At 34.8% G+C, this 16,869-nt stretch overlaps 1 protein-coding gene across 3 annotated transcripts in view; it reads right to left on the reverse strand.

Moving 5' to 3' along the window:
* Window positions 1–16,869, reverse strand: part of NEK1 (NIMA related kinase 1) — a 127,232-nt gene that overhangs the window by 89,549 nt on the left and 20,814 nt on the right. For all 3 annotated transcript variants that reach the window (XM_060184303.1, XM_060184295.1, XM_060184308.1), the window contains exons 8-11: window positions 15,398–15,452; window positions 12,843–13,043; window positions 8,250–8,304; window positions 2,314–2,465 (exon numbers count right to left, since the gene is read on the reverse strand). In XM_060184303.1, coding sequence (XP_060040286.1) covers window positions 2,314–2,465; window positions 8,250–8,304; window positions 12,843–13,043; window positions 15,398–15,452 — 463 coding nt within the window. The remainder of the gene's footprint in view (window positions 1–2,313; window positions 2,466–8,249; window positions 8,305–12,842; window positions 13,044–15,397; window positions 15,453–16,869) is intronic.

Genomic DNA, 16,869 nt, shown 5'->3' on the forward strand with positions numbered 1-16,869 from the left:
AAGGCAAAATTCTAAAAAATAGTCTTGGAGCTCCCTCTAGTGGCATATTAACCACTCGTTTCTTCTTCTAGAGTTTGCCAACCACTCGTTTGTTTTGACAGAAGTCTAAAAAAAACTGATTACAGAACTGGAGAAAAGAAAAGTTTAACAGCATGCTAATAGTATCTTTATAACAGGCCAAGTAATACATTTGCAATTAACATGGTACATCATTAAATATGTATGGTTTCTTACAAATTTCTCATTTTGAATTTTCAAGAAAGTTAAAATTTTCAAAAACATGGATTTTAATCTAAAAAAAAATGATTTAGTTTTTCTGAGGAAAAAAGAAGCCTGCAAGTAGCCCAGGAAGTGGGGCAGAGGATTAAAACAATGTACTCTGAAACATGAGGTCCCAAGTTTGATCCCTGGCATTGCATATACCAGAATGATACTATGGTTCTCATATTGTTTTTCTCTTTCTAAACCTTTGTTTAGCTGGACTATGAAATCTAAGGTCAGAATAAATATAATCTTTAATTTGTAGTCTCCAAGGGCTCATGAACTAGCACAATATCAATGTAACATGTACCTACACAGAAAAGAAAAAAGAGCATTTAAAAAGGAGAAGGGAGGGAGAGGTGAATACAATGAGCAAAGTCAAGAAAGTAAAAAGTACAAAAAGCTACATAGTCAGTAACTGGAGATGTGTCCAGTTTGTTTGTACTCAGAATTGAAGAGTATTTTTAGGAGATAGCTATAGTGAATCTAGCTGGAATTCTGCAAGGTCTTGAAAAGGTAACTATGAGTATGAATTCATCGAATAGAACTTTTCCATGTACTGTTTGCTGCATAAATCTTTTATGTGCTTTTTGTGTCATCAGCCTGGCTCTAAGCATCCTATGATTTAAAATCTAAAGTTACAACAGGAGTTAAAATACTTAACATATTAATTCTTGTGTATTTAGTATGACTTTTCCTAATAACCCCAGCAGATTTCTTGTCCTTCTAAGAAAAAAATAGTAAGCTTTTTTCATACTGTTGACTATACAGAATAGTGACATTCCAGTTTGCACAAGAGATTTGGCTTTATGTGTTATTTATTTATTCATTCATTCATTTTACTAGAGCACTGCTAAACTCTGGTTTTTGGTGGTACTAGGGTTTGAACTCTGAACCACTGCTGCCTCAGATATGAAAGTCTTTGTTATTGGGAGTCGGGCAGTAGAGCAGCGGGCTAAGCGCACATGGCGCAAAACGCAAGGACCGGCGTAAGGATCCCGGTTCGAGCCCCCGGCTCCCCGCCTGCAAGGGAGTCGCTTCACAGGCGGTGAAGCAGGTCTGCAGGTGTCTATCTTTCTCTCCCCCTCTCTGTCTTCCCCTCCTCTCTCCATTTCTCTCTGTCCTAGCCAACAACAATGATGACATCAATAACCACAACAATGTTAAACAATAAGGGCAACAAAAATGGAAAATAAATAAAGTCTTTGTTATTGATCACTATGCTATCTGTCCCAAAATTATTATTTTTCTCTCTGATCATTTAATCAACTTGCTAAAAATAGAAAAGCAGTAAAATGGCTCTTGCTGAGAGTTTTACTAAAAACTGTGGTTGCTATTCATTACTTCATTCATAAATTTAGTAATCCATTTGTTTTTTTCTGGAACCCTAGAGTCTTAGGCATGAAAATATTTTGGATAATCATTATGCTATCTATCCAGCTCTGACTCTTTTTTTCCACCCAAAATATGACAGGAGATTATATAATCATATTCCTTCTAGTGTTATGAATTTTATTTATATACCTGATTGTGATCTCTCAAAAACAAAAACTTTCTGATACTTAACAAATATACCATAGAATTTTGGTTGTTTTTCACACAAAAGCAAATTGTTCTGTTTAGAGTGCTCAAAATGATATCATTTTCTTGTTGCTGTACCCAATGTAACTACTTAATGTTTCTTTATGACTTCTTAGCTTTAGAAGGGGGGTGGTACAGAGAGAAAAACAATGTTACTTAGTAACTTAACCAAGGCAATCCTATGAACTGGAAAGATAGTTCACCTGGATATTGTGCTTGCTGTGCCAAGCACATGACCAGGATTGAAACCTGGCCCCCACTGCACTGCAGAAAGCTTCTATGCCATGGTATAGTTTCCTCTCTCACTCTCTGGCTCTCTCTCTTTTTAGCTAAAAAAGTTGGCCCAGAGTAGTGGAATTCAAGTGGGAAAAAAAAAAAAAGGTGGTTTATGACTGTCAAGGCAACTGAACTGACATTAAATAGTGACAAATTAAATTTGTTACTGGCATATAGCTTAAAACATGATCATACCTGTTTATGTTTTTGGAGTGGTTTCTTCTCAAGTAATTTTTTATCTACATACTTCTTATATCCTAAAGATACTCCATATTTTGCAGAAGGCTTTGTGATTTTTTGAGCAGACACAACAGAAGCCAAACTCTGTCCTGAAGTTGGTCTTTTAGCTATATGAAAAGATAGAATAATTGTTTCCAGAATATTCATATTAAACTTTTCAAAATTCTTCAAGATAATACATTTTCATTTCCACAGTCATTGGACTTATTTAAAAAAAAATAAAAAACGTGTCAAACATTTTACACACTTCTTATCCAATAATTTCATTGTAACTACCTTGATAGTTTAGTCACTTTTTAAAAGAAGACATTCCTTAAACTGGCTGCAGGTGACATTGCATCACATGTACTCAAAATATCTGCATATATGTTAAGAAATGACTTACAAGCTTTATGAGTGCTTTCAATATTATGTGAATTATATCTGAATAAAGTTATTAAAATTTTAAACATAATATTCAGTGTTTCAGGAATTATTTCTAAATTAAAACTAAAACTTCATTGCTTTTTTTATTTGTTTGTCTTTTGTCAACACTGGGTCTTCACCACTCCAGGAAGGCATTTTCAGATAGAGGCAGTGCTAGAGAGAGAAAAATATGTCACAGTACTAAAGTTTCCCTCATTACAGTGGGGACAGGGTGCAAACCTAGGTTGTGTACATCACAAAGCAAGTACTATCCAAGTGAGCTATCTTGCCAGTCCTAAGAGTAAATGTTAAACATTAAGTTTGCCACTATGAGCACTTGAATATTTTCTTAATAAATAGCCGGAATGAAGGGATGGGTTAAAGAACACAAACTTTAAAATAATCACAGCTGAGGTTCTCATGAAATGGGTCCCTTTATATACACTATGACAAATCAAAATTGGACAACTGTTGGAGAGTGGGGCCCACAGTCCCAGAAAGTCCAGGCCATTGTTTCCATGAGGTCCAAGTGGGTTGACCCCCAACTCTCCCTTCGGGTGGAGACAAAAGCAGGTTCCCCTCCCCCCGTCTCTGAAATTTATGATGGCTGGACCCCAGGACATGGGCATCTTTCTACACATGCCACCCCCCCTTCCTTCTTTAATTAAAAGCCATGTATTACTGTGTGTGGTTAACCTTAAAACTGCCAGTAAGCATCCTGATGATTTAGCTGCCTCCCTTTCTCCCCTCTGCTAACCTAAAGTGCCTGCAATTTACTTCCAGAAAAATGTTCATTGTAAAGCTTGTGACCAAACCTTGTATGGTAACCTTTTACTTATGATCAAACAGTATGTTGGTCAAAATGTGACTATGCATTGTGCTGCTCTATGTTTGGATTAATGGTTACCTCAACCTTCTCCCTTAGTTATGGATATATTTACCTGTTTTTTCATTCAATAAATGAATTGTCCCACTGTGGCTTTCCCAGAGCTGACTGACCTGTCTCTCTGTGCTCTTTGCCCTCGGCACACAGCACTAACCCAGGACCTTCGTCAGACAGCTGGGAGAGGCAGGTGGGACCCTGAGTGGCTGGCCCCACAGTCAACCTTTCTAAGAAGCAGTCTATATTAAATAATGTGTATGAGTTGATTTTAAAAAATCAGATGAACAGGAGTAGGGCAGTAGTGCAGCGGGTTAAGCGCACATGGTACAAAGCGCAAGGACTGGCATAAGGACCCCAGTTCGAGGTCGTTTCACAAGTGGTGAAGTAGGTTTGCAGGTGTCTATCTTTCTCCCCCCCCATCTTCCTCTCCTCTCTCCATTTCTCTCTGTCCTATCCAACAACAATGACATCAATAACAACAACAAAACAACAAGGGTAACAAAAGGGAATAAATATTTTAAAAAAATTTTTTTTTAATTTTTTAAAAAATTTTTTTAAATGATCCCACTCATCAACAGAAGTTGAGTAAGAAGATCTGAAAGGGAAACTAAAAGCAGGACCTGACCAAATTGTAAGTAGGGCACCAAAGTAAAAACCCTGTGGTAAGGGGTAGACCTGCAGCTTCCTGGGCCAGTGGGGGGTAGGAGTGGGAGGGACAGATGGGTCACACAGTCTTTTGGTGGTGGGAATGGTGTTTATGTACACTCCTAGTAAAATGTAGTCATATAAATCACTAGTTAATTAATACGAGAGGGGGAAAATTAATTGGATGTCTCGAAGTTTTTCAAAACACAAACTGAATCTTTTTAATATATAGGCTGTGTAACTGATATGCAGACTCTCTCAAAAGCCTAGACCAAGTAGATCAGAAGCAACCAATAGCAAAGCTATATACAAGATACTGGGTACTGTACAGCAAACCATAACAAAAGGACTTTTCAAAGTTAACCCAATTACCAATTAATGTGATGATAACATTAACTATCGATTGTCTTTTTGAACCCTAAGACAGCAGGAACCTCACATCTGACCACTATAGAGCCTCTACTTCCCCCAGTCCTGGAACCCTTGGATAGGGCCCACTTTCCCGTATGCCTCTCCCAATCCAAATCAAATAATATTGCATCTGCCGATCATACCTAGCCAACACAACAATTGCCACCTCAACATGCTTCACTTCAGACTGTGTCCAGAGACTTCACGTGTGGAATGACAACCCTTCAGCTTCATTACTCGGGTGAGACCTTTCCTTTCATAGTATACTCTAATTCCATCTCAGGTGGTTCACTTTCTAACAAAGTCCCAAAACCTAGATATACACCAGTTTCTGTGAGAGAGAGCATATGTTCACACGTATCTGTAAACTAATGCAAAATATATACCTGAAAGCAGACGTACACTAGAGTTTGCAGTGAGTACCCCCCTAACATTTCCTCTCCACTATTCCAAGCTTTGGGTCCATGATTGCTCAACAATTTGTTTGGCTTCGTATGTTAACTCTCTTTTCAGTCACCAGGTTCCAGATGTCAACAGGATGCCAGCCAGGCTTCCCTGGACTGAAGACCCCACCAATGTGTCCTGGAGCTCCGCTTCCCCAGAGACCCACCCTACTAGGGAAAGAGAGAAGCAGACTGGGAGTATGGACCGACCAGTCAATGCCCATGTTCAGCGGGGAAGCAATTACAGAAGCCAGACCTTCTACCTTCTGCAACCCACAATGACCCTGGGTCCATGCTCCCAGAGGGATAGAGAATGGGAAAGCTATCAGGGGAGGGGGTGGGATATGGAGATTGGGTGGTGGGAATTGTGTGGAATTTTACCCCTCCTACCCTATGGTTTTGTTAATTAATCCTTTCTTAAATAAAAAAGAAGAAAAAAAATCAGATGAACACAAAAAGACACAAGAATGACTACTGTACATGATATATTAAAGCCTTACTTAAACCTAGACAAGGTTCATTTTTAGAACAATGATAAATTCAAGAAAAGCAGTTAAACTAGTTTAAACTCTACTATTTATATCTCACAAAGATATTAAAGGTTGATGAGTATAATAGATCTGAACCCATACGAAAAGCCCCTTTCCTAATTCTTTTCAAAGCCTAAGTTATTTATTTGTGTGTGTAAGGAGGAAGGAGGAGGAACACAAACCAGAGTATCACCCCTGCATATGCAGTGCCAGGGATCAAATTCATAATCACATGCATTCAAGTCCTGTGCTCAAGCCACTGCACATCTTCCTAGCTTCTATATCTGCAAGGGTACCTTTCTGCTCAGACTCTCTCACAATTAGAAGAGCTACATGTTTTCTTCCTCTCTAAGGCTGCTTAATATCGCAACATGTTACCATGTGCTATGTCAATTTAAATCATTCTCCATCAATTATTCTTTCTTTTAAAGAGAAAAAAATGCATAACGGTAGTTCACAATAAAGCTACCATTCAGCTCAGTTCTTTAAATAATATTTGATTGTATTTGCAAATGTTAATCATATAATATTTTAAAATAAAAGAAACCAAACAACTATATACAAACCTAACAATCATGCATGTTATTGCAGAAAAAGTCTAAACTATGTGTTCAGACAAGGAATACCTTGAAAAAAATTTTATAATGAGTACATTAGTCACATAGTTTAGCAATGTTCTATAAAGTTTAATAACATACTAGTCATTTTATTTAGAATTTTAGAGATCATAAGTAATTTTGTTAAAGATTAAGGCATAGTGTGATAGGGCAAGGTTTTCTAAGCACATAGTGTCATAGTATCTTGACAGAAACTAAAGAACATAAAGGGAGAAAATTCCTTTTGAAAGTTCATTTGATTTTTTTTTTTTGGTAAGATAAAATTAGAACATAGGTATACAAAGTCACAGCATTATAACCAGGCAAATGCATTAACATAACTAAAAATACTATGTACCAGCAAAGGGTCAAGAAGCACAAAAACATGAGTCCTAAGGTTTGTCATCAAGGTTATGGCTAGGTTTTAGTGCCATCAGGACTCCACTGTTCCCAGCAACACTTTTGTTTTATTTTGTTTTGATAGATGAGAGACAATGAGCAAGAGAAAGAGACATCTCTAGCACTGCTCTACCACTTAGGAAAACTTCCTCAGGTGAGTGTCAGGGCTTAAACTCAGGTCCTAAGATATAGTAACATGTGTACTCAATGGTGTGAACCACTACCAGTCCACACCATGAAATTTTTCTGGGATCCAAGACAGTTATAAATAGTTACTATTCACTTCTCAGAGAGGAAATTTCTGAGCATTTCTCCAGCTGTTACAAAGTTACCAATAAGGTAGTTTAACTGGGTTACTGAAGTTAAAGAATTTATAGGCTCATCAGCAATACAATATTAAGGCTCCACATTATTAAACACTTAATTCATTCATCCCACTTCTCTCACAAAACAAATAAACAACAATAATAACAATAACAACAAAAACCTTTTTAATTTCTACGTAGGCCTAACCATGTGGAAAGAATGTACTGACATGGTGAATTTCTGACCTTTGAGACAATAAGGCTTTTGATAAAGATTTGACTTCTCTAGAGGTTTGAGTGTCTCTAACAAGCTGACTCTGTTCTACATATGTCTCTTGTGAATGTTGCCTATTGTAGCTAACTTCCTTGAGAATGATAGTCTCTAATCCACTGAGAAGATGAAGGGTCTTTAAAAAGAGCTAGTATAACAGGTCTTCAAGAGAAAGCACTGCCATACCACTTCTCACTTATATATAATCAATTTACTTAAACTGGAGTAGAATATATAAAGCACTATGCTTAAAAACCAACAATAGCAATAATAATAAACTCTTCAAATATTAAATAGCTTCCACTGACTTAGAAATCCAATCTTAAGGTGCTAGATGGTGGTGAATTTTGTTGAGTGCACATGTCACCTTGTGCAAGAACCCCCGGTTTGAGCCCCCGGACACTGCAAGTGTCTCTCTGTCTCTCTCTCCCTCTCTACCTTGCCTTTCCTTCTCAACTTCTCTCTATCTCTATGCAATAAATAAATAAGAAAAATAAAATATTAGAAATCCATTCTTAGATTGTTATCTGTAGAAAATAAAATAATTATTAATTCCACATAGATAACACAGTATATATTCATGCACAATCCTACCATATTAAACTGCTGCTACTCACATTTGAAAGAAAAACTATCCATGGTAAGATGCCTGACCACATTATTTACATACAGAAATTTTAGCATATGAAGTATTTCTCAAACAAAAAATATTTTATGTGAAGATTTGCACTTAACATTTTATAGTTTCAAACAATGTTCTCAGAGTATCAACTAACATCTTATAAAGACAGATTTTAAGATAGAGTTCATTTAAATAAGACAAACAGAAAATTGTATTAACTTGTCAGATATTGCTATAAATTGCCATATTTAATGAAAACATTAAAGCTGCACTTTCTTATTTTTACCCTACAATTATCCTGATTAACTATAACTACATATATATACCTATAACAGAGAAATTATTTCAAATAGATAAAAGAAAAAATATTAAGTTCATTACCTGGCTGTGGTCCAAACTTGGGAAATGATTTTAGACAAAATTCTTCTGCAATAAGCTTAGATGAAATAAAGAAAAAAAAAGTCAGAAAGGATGCAAAATTTCCAAAATAAAAGACCTACTATTAACTACACTTTTCCTTTTCCACTCAATCATAATGTCAAATAAAACGCACTATTTAAACACAAGTAATTAGTTCCTCTCAAGCTAATGCCCCACCAATCTTACCAATGTATTATTATTATTATTTACCTCTTCAAATTTTCTTCTCAAATTAACTCTATGCACCAAATAGTTCCCATATCGTGCTAGTCTGTTCAGTAGCTCAAATATTGAACAAAACTGTCTCTTACTTAGAATAACCTATATATTTGATGTGAATACATCACTCATTTCAAAACTGCCAGTGAATGAATCACTTCATTATGGCCTTTCTCAGATTAACTTCTCAGTTATTTCAACTTTACTCAAGTCTTTACAGCATCTCCAATGAGTTCTCACAGAGGGCCAGGAAGTGACCCACCCAATTAAGTGCAGACATTACCATGCACAAGGATCTGGATTTGAGGCCCTGCGCCCAACCTGCAAGAGGGATGCTTCACAAGTGATTAAGAACTTTTTCTATTCCACTCTATCTCCCCCACCCCTTTTAATTTCTCTCTGTCCTACCCAGTTAAAAAAAAAAAAATGATAAGAAAAATTGGCCACTGGGAATGGTGGATTCGTAGTGTCAGCACTGAGTACCACCAATAACCCTAGGAAGGAAGAAATGAAGGAAGGGAATTGTACTCATGTAGCAACAACCATATTGTAAACCATCAACCTCCCAAAAAAATTATCTCAAGAATGTTTTCAAAAGTCATATGTTTGTTGGCTCATTAACAAAAAAAAAAAAAAGAGGGGGGAAGGATGGGAGATGATTCACCCAGTGTCATATATTATACACTTTACCAAGTATGAGGACCCAATTTCAAGCCACTGGAGAACACATGAGAGCACCATGTAACAGGGACCTGAGCTTCGTGAGTGGTGAAGCAGTGCTTTGTGTGATAACTCTGTTCATCTCCTCCTTCTCTCTGTATCTCTCTCCTCCTCTCCATTTTCCCCTCTATCTGATGAAGCAAATAATAGCCCATCAGAAGCAGCGGAATTGTGCAGGCACCAAGCCCCAGTGAAGCTCTGGCAGCAAAGAAAAAAGAAAACCTATAAATTAAAAATATTTAATAGATATAACTATAAATTAGTCACCTTAGACATATTTTAAGTACTCGGTTATCACATGTGGTTAGTGGCTATGATGTGGGACAATGAAGAAATAAAACATTTTAATGGAGGAGTGGGGCAACAGGTATATCAGGCAGAGCACCTGCAAGGGGGAAGTTTCAAAAAAAGAATAGTGGTGCTGTAGTGGCTCTCCTCTCTTATCCTCTTTCACTATAGGAAGAAAAGGAAGGAAGGAAGGAAGGAAGGAAGGAAGGAAGGAAGGAAGGAAGGAAGGAAGGAAGGGAGGAAGGAAGGCAGAAAGAGGAGAAAGGAAAAGCAAACTAGTTGCTGGCAGCAGTTGAGTATTACAAGTCAAAAACCTCCTAACCTGGTGTCCAAACACTGGCACAAAGAAAAAGAAAAAAAAAAGTCACCAAAGAACATTTCCAGTATCTTCAATATTGAGATCAAGGTCTAGCATTTAGAGAATTTAGAGATTTTAAAAAATAATTGTATAGAACACTTTAGTTAGCACGTTGCAGTTAAATGCATGAACTCTTTCAAAGTAAAATATGTATGATATGTATCATGTGATATATGTGCAATAGAAAAAAAAGAAACCTTTTCATAAAGAATGAATTCTAAGCAATGCCTAAATAGAGCAAGGGGCTGTATTTATAGTAAACATGTAATGTCAAATATTCCACTTGTTAGTAATCATAATCTGTTCTTTTTAATTTTTATATAGGTTTCACATATAGCAGGCTTAAATATTGTCCTTCGTTTCTGGCTAGCTGAATCCCGAACTTTAGTCTTGAGTCTACATGTCTTCATTGAGGTACAGAGGAAAGATTAAACGAAATCATTCTTTTCCAGTAGTTGCCAAAAAGCAACAATACATTATATCATTAAAGTTGTCCTGGAAAATGTTACATACAACAAGGGAGTTCAAAAAGACATTACATTACAGAAACTATAAAAGTAACTTTTAATGTCCAATTATTAACTGTTTACCTTGCTCATTTACTAATGTGTTCTTGCAGTATTAGTTAATCCACACCTCTCTTTTCTGAAAAGCATTTGTTTATATGGATGTTCTGTTAAGTCCAAGGGTATGACATGTCCCTCTTCTTTCACAAACTTTAAATTAATAAAACTACACTTTTGCCAGATATGTGATTTAAAGAATAGTTTTCTAATGTTCTTTTAATAAGTTCTACATTAAACATACAGTTAAAATACTTCCAGTTTCAGGTAATTATATTTGTATCAATAATTTATACTAACACTTTCAGTCACAAACAAATTTATGCTAGTGGGATGACTTTTGGAAAGCTCCAAAGGGTAGAAACTGGTTGTCAGAGACCAGTAATGTGACTAGAAGGTTAAAATTTTCACCAGCCCTACACTTCTCCCTCAAGGAAAAGAGCTAGAGGTTGAATTAGTCACCAACTTGATAGAGATTTTAAAACTCTGTCAAATTAAAATTTAGTTCAAATCAAAAAATACTTGCTATGCACCTATCTTGAAGAAGTGGAGGAAAACCCATGAGTCAACAATCTACTACAAATACATATAAATACCTCTGAAACAATAATTATAATAGAATATGTTAAATCATAAAAATCATGATAATAATGATTATCATTGGTAGAATAATAAAGTGATACGTTGAGTAAAGTATACATTAGATATTATTAAACAGATTACATGCAATGTAATTTTTTATTTTTATAGCATTTTCATGAACATATATTTATAATCTCATTGTTCACAGGTAAAGAATATGAGACACAGAAATGTTTTATAGTTAGAAACCTAAGAGGACAGTAGAAAGAGTTACTGGCTAATAGGTATAGTCTAGATAAAGTAGGATGAAAAGAGTTATGAAGATAGAAGGCTGTGACAGCTGTACAACATTGTAAATGTATTTAATTAAATGGATTGTACTTAAAATGATTAAAATGATAAATATTATGTGTATTGCATAACAATGAAAATACTGAAAACAACAAAAAGAAACCTAAAAGAAAGAGGATATATATCCAATTCCTATATATGTCCAATTCCTGGCATGCAAATTCTAAAATCCCCAGTATAGCCTAAGTGGTAAAAGCACAAAGCTATCTTTTTCTTATTTAAAACAAGTTTTTTTCAATCACTTTTTGGAAAATACCAAAGGATGAAAAGTTGTTGCCAGACACCAGTCATGTGACTAAAAGGTCAGAAATTTCAGTCAAGGAAAGGAGCTAGAGGTTGAATCAGTCAGGGCCAATGAATTTATCAATCATAAGCTACATAATAGAAACTCTTTAAAAAAAGGGGGGGAGTCAGGCAGTAGCGCAACAGGTTAAGTGCACGTGGCTCAAAGCACAAGGACTGGCATGAGCTCATGATCCTGGTTTAAGCCCCCGGCTCCCCACCTGCAGGGGGGTGAAGCAGGTCTGCAGGTGTCTATCTTTCTCTGTCTTCCCTCCCTCTCTCCATTTCTCTCTGTCCTATCCAATGATGACATCAACAACAGTAATAACTACAACAACAATAAAAACAACCAGGGCAACAAAAAGGAAATAAATATTTTTAAAAATCTAAAAAACAAACAAACAAAACAAACGAAGAATTGGTTTCAAATAGTTTCTATGCTGATAAACGTCACCCAACTGTGACCTAGGAGGTAGCACAGTAGCTAAAGCACTGGACTAAAAAGCATGACATGTGGACACTAGTCCTGGGCATCACATGTGCCAAAGTGATACTCTGGTTCTCTATCATTAATAAATAAATAATTTTAATTTCTTTTAGAAATATGATACACCCCAGTTTCATGGGAAAGAAGCCACTCTTGAAATTGTCTTGTTATGCACAGTCATTCATCTGCATTCTATAAATAACTGTAAACTAGGAAACACAAATAAATGTTTCTGAGTTGTTCTTACAAATTAATTGAACCTGAGGAAGGGTCCATAGGAGCCTGTTTTAAAGTTGATGGGTCAGAAGCAAAGATAACAACCTGGAGTTGTGACTGGTGTCTGAAGTAAGGGTAGTTTAATAGGACAGAGTCCTTAATTTGTTGGATCTGATGATGTCTCCAGGTAGCTGATGGTATTACAGAATTGATATGGGGAAAAAATATCACACATGTGGTCATAAGTGAAGTATTAAAAAGGAGATACACAGTAGTAATGTTCTCTCTCCTACAGATACAGAAACAGAAAACAAATAGGAAGGGGAAGAGTTATATAAAAATGAAAAAGGTGGAGAGTCCAGTATGTGAAAGAGGTATTTTAGTCCAAATCCTGATGTGCTTGCCTCAACACAGTAGTGGGAATGTCCTAATTAGGCACAATGAACCTACTGTTCAACTATAACAATGATGACAACAGAAAAACATACCTGAGGTGAGAGAAACTTTACAATGCGTTTGGCTATAAAACTTTTCTCCAATATGGAGTTGACTGATGGTCTATCCCTAGGATTTCTTTTAAATAACTGAGACAGCAAACTGCGGAGATCATAAGAATAATGCAAAGACACAGGTGGAAAAGATCCAGATATAATCTTCAGTACCAGGTTTTTCATACTACCAGCTTCAAACTAAAATCCAGAAAATAATTTATTATGAAACATACACAAATTGAAATATTAACATGAAAAACAGCTCTTTTCTTATTAGCACAGTACTGAAAAGCCTCTCACAAATATTCTAAACAGGATATGTCCTCTAGAGAAAAATTCACTTAGGTATTTACAAACAAAGTTTTTAAAAGAAAACCAATTCTTCCAAAATATTATGCACTGCAATATGATTTTTTTAACTTATTCAAAACATTAAGAAATAAGGTAACAATAGCAAAGATTTTATTATTAAAAATTGGCAATATTTAAGAAAGTGAAACAAACAAGCCTGGTTAGGTATTTAGCTAAAATATTTTTCCATGCCCCGTCATAGTAAACAGAACCAGAAATTAAGTAAAACTAAAAGTACTTGGGAAAACAAAATTTAAAAACAGTACTAGTTAGTTTCTTTCTAAATACTGTTCATTATGTGACCTGGAAGGTGACACTGGACTGGCAAGTATGAAAGTCCAGAGTTCCCTCCTTGGTACTGCCTATACCAGTGGGATGCTCTGGTTCTATTACATCTGTCTCCCTCTTTCTCTCTAATATAAATAAATTTTATAAAAATATTGTTCGTTATTATATTTAAATATATAATAATCCAAAAGCCATGGAATTACAATGTGGCAAACATGCCAAAGGTAAATTAAATATAAGCCATTTCAATGGGAATCTATATTTTAGAATTAAATACAAGAAGCTAACTGAAGTAAACAAACAGGGGTGGGCCATATTTAAATCTGAAGATTTCATTAGTACAATTAAGTCTCTGACATCTCTGCTAAAATAAGATAGAATGTTGCTACAATGTCAATATATTACAAACATGCACATTAAAAGACAGTATGATAGAGCACTGCTACAGGTGTTTCTCTCTCTTGCTTGCTCCCTCCTCCTTTCTGTTTCACTTTATCTCTATTAAAAATGAAAGGGCGGGAGGGAGGAAAAGGAAAAAATGGCATCAGGAGTGGTGGATTCATTATGGAGGTACTGAGTCCCAGTGAAGACCCCAGTGGGGGAAAAAAGCCAGTGAGGCTGCTTGCTAGGAGAGTGTATGCACTGCATCCACAAAACTATGGCTATGATCCACAACACCATATATGATAAGAGTAAAGCAATGGTGTCTCTCTCTCTCACACACACACATAAAACAATGAAGTAAAAATATATACATGAAAATAAAGCATGCTAGAAATTAGGCATTGAAGTTCACTTTTTTCTTAAAAAAAAAAAGTAAATAAAAAAAGAATTCGATCATGAAAAAAAAAGAAACAAAAATACTCCCCCAGAAAATACATATATATATTAGTTAATATATAACTGTGACCTTGGGAAAACCACTACAGTTTCCAATGGTAGGAATGGGAGCAGGGAATTATGGTGGTGGGAACGGTGTGGAATTATGCCCCTGTTGTCTCATAATTTTGTAAATTAATATTAAATCACTAGTAAAAAAAAGTCCTTAAATAATGTTAGGCAATAAAAATAAAATATAGGACTATTCATATAACAGAATCAAAATTTTAAATAGGAAACACAAATGCAGTTTGACAAGTCATTCTAAATGAAAACAATAAAATACTATCAGTTGTCATTTATGATAGAGAGAATTTTAATATTTACTCATTTTAATACTTCTTTATATTAAGTTTGATATGATCAATATAGACTACTAACTAGTCAGTGGGGAAGCACATTTAAAAAGAAGGATTTAAAATGGAATGGGATTAAAATTCAACCTCTTTAGGATAAGAACTCCCCCTCTCTGTGTGTTGTTATGTGCTATCTCAAAAAATTTTCATATGAAAATTAAAAATATTCTGAATTTCAAAGTATTAAAATCAATAAATTAATTAATTTTTTCTTTAATGTTAATTCCAAACAAATAATGTTGGTATCTTATGAAAAACTGATAAAATGAAACTAATAAAATCTGTAAGCTAAAATGTCAAATATATATATATGAATTTCACATCAGAAAGTATATTTTTAGAAATAATTTTGCAGAAATGTTATAGATAATACATATATTATATATACATGTGTTATTATATAATGTATTATAGATAATATATAGTATTATATATGTATAGCATATATAATACTATATCTGCAAGTGTAAAGCATGCAGATATAGCATTAATAGATGCATATATGTAACAAGATCAGTTTAAATTCACACTTCAAAAGGATGTTATATTTAAAAAAATAAAATATAAAATTCTAGTACAAGAACCAGTCTTAAAGATGGGTTTATACTTTTGTAAAACAGTAACCTTACAATCACATTTGACAAGATTTTAAAAAATATTTCAGAAACTTCTACTTACTGCATGTTTAAGTGTACACAACTCATAAAGAACACATCCCAGAGCCCAAATGTCACTAGGGAAAAAAATGAGAAATTTTCTCTAAGATCAGAATGTACTTAAAAACAATTTTCATTTAAAGAACACAAAAGCTATATGAAAATGCTTTGGAAAATAAGATATTTTCCATAAAGCATATCCTTTATTAAAGGTCAAACTGCTTTTCAATTATTTGACAAACACTATGAAAATAGTTTTAATGAACATGAAGAAAATACTTATTAAAACTGAAATACACCTATGAAAGCTAAGAAAAATTATGTAAATACATTAATCTTATTCTACTTTCAGAGCTTACATTATCTTCTTTGAAAATGGTCTCTTCCTTCATTTATCTTAAAATAGACATGGGGCCAGGTGGTGGTACACTTGGTAGAGTAGACATATTAACATGTTTAAGGATCCCTTGTCCCCCAGTTACAGGGGGAGCTTCACTGCAAGTGGAACAGTGCTGCAAGTGTCTCTCATTCTATTTCTCTTCCCCTCTGTATCTCTATCTTCTATCACTCACCCTCTGTCAAAAAGGAAAAAAGTGGCCACCAGGAACAGTGGCATAGGCAAGTATGGAGCCCCAGTAATAACCCTGTAGCAAAAAATTTAATTAGACATTTATATAATAAAAAACTATTTTCCACTTAAAAGTATAGTATATGCTCATTGTTCAGCGCTATAGTGGTCATTAGAAATACAAAAGCAAAACTACTGCTCCTGAAAGTTAAACTTACTGTTATAAAATAACAATAAAGCCCATTATTGAAATCTTAAGGTTATCTCTACCTGAATGCTCACAAAAAATTAATAATACAGACTTGCAGGTCACTCTCTACCCAATCTATTTCATTTCACTAACATGCATGAAATTCAGTTATTCAACAATGTATATGCATTACAAACTAAAGAGTATAAATGTAGACATCAAATTCATGATTCTACTAATAACATACTTGAAAATACATTTAGGAAAATATAATTAGCAAGATATAACTAGTAATGCTCATACATTACATTTTGAGAACATTTTCCCTCAAAAGTTTTACGTATATCTCCAAAGGATAATTACTGTTACCTTCACAGTTGATTTACCCACAAGGCATAGAAATTGTATTGAAATGTAAAATTACTTTAACACAGAGGTTCTGTCCTTTAGAACACCCACTTAAAAACACACTCACTAGAATAGACTTATTATTGCAACTTAAATTGATTTTTAAAATACATTGTCAGGGGTCCTATTGTGGCTACTAGACACCAATCAAGGAGAGAGGAGAGGTTGTGCCTATGTGTTAAAATTTATATTATACACCATTGACCACTCAAAACAAAAAAATATATTGAAAAATACATTGTTAGTGAGGCAGTTCCAACCACTGCTCTACAGTAAGGGCAAGGTCCTGGAAAGGCCCACAAGAGGGCTTGTGATGATGTTCCTGATG

Source organism: Erinaceus europaeus, chromosome 2 (assembly GCF_950295315.1).
Source record: "Erinaceus europaeus chromosome 2, mEriEur2.1, whole genome shotgun sequence".
Lineage (NCBI taxonomy): Eukaryota > Metazoa > Chordata > Mammalia > Eulipotyphla > Erinaceidae > Erinaceus > Erinaceus europaeus.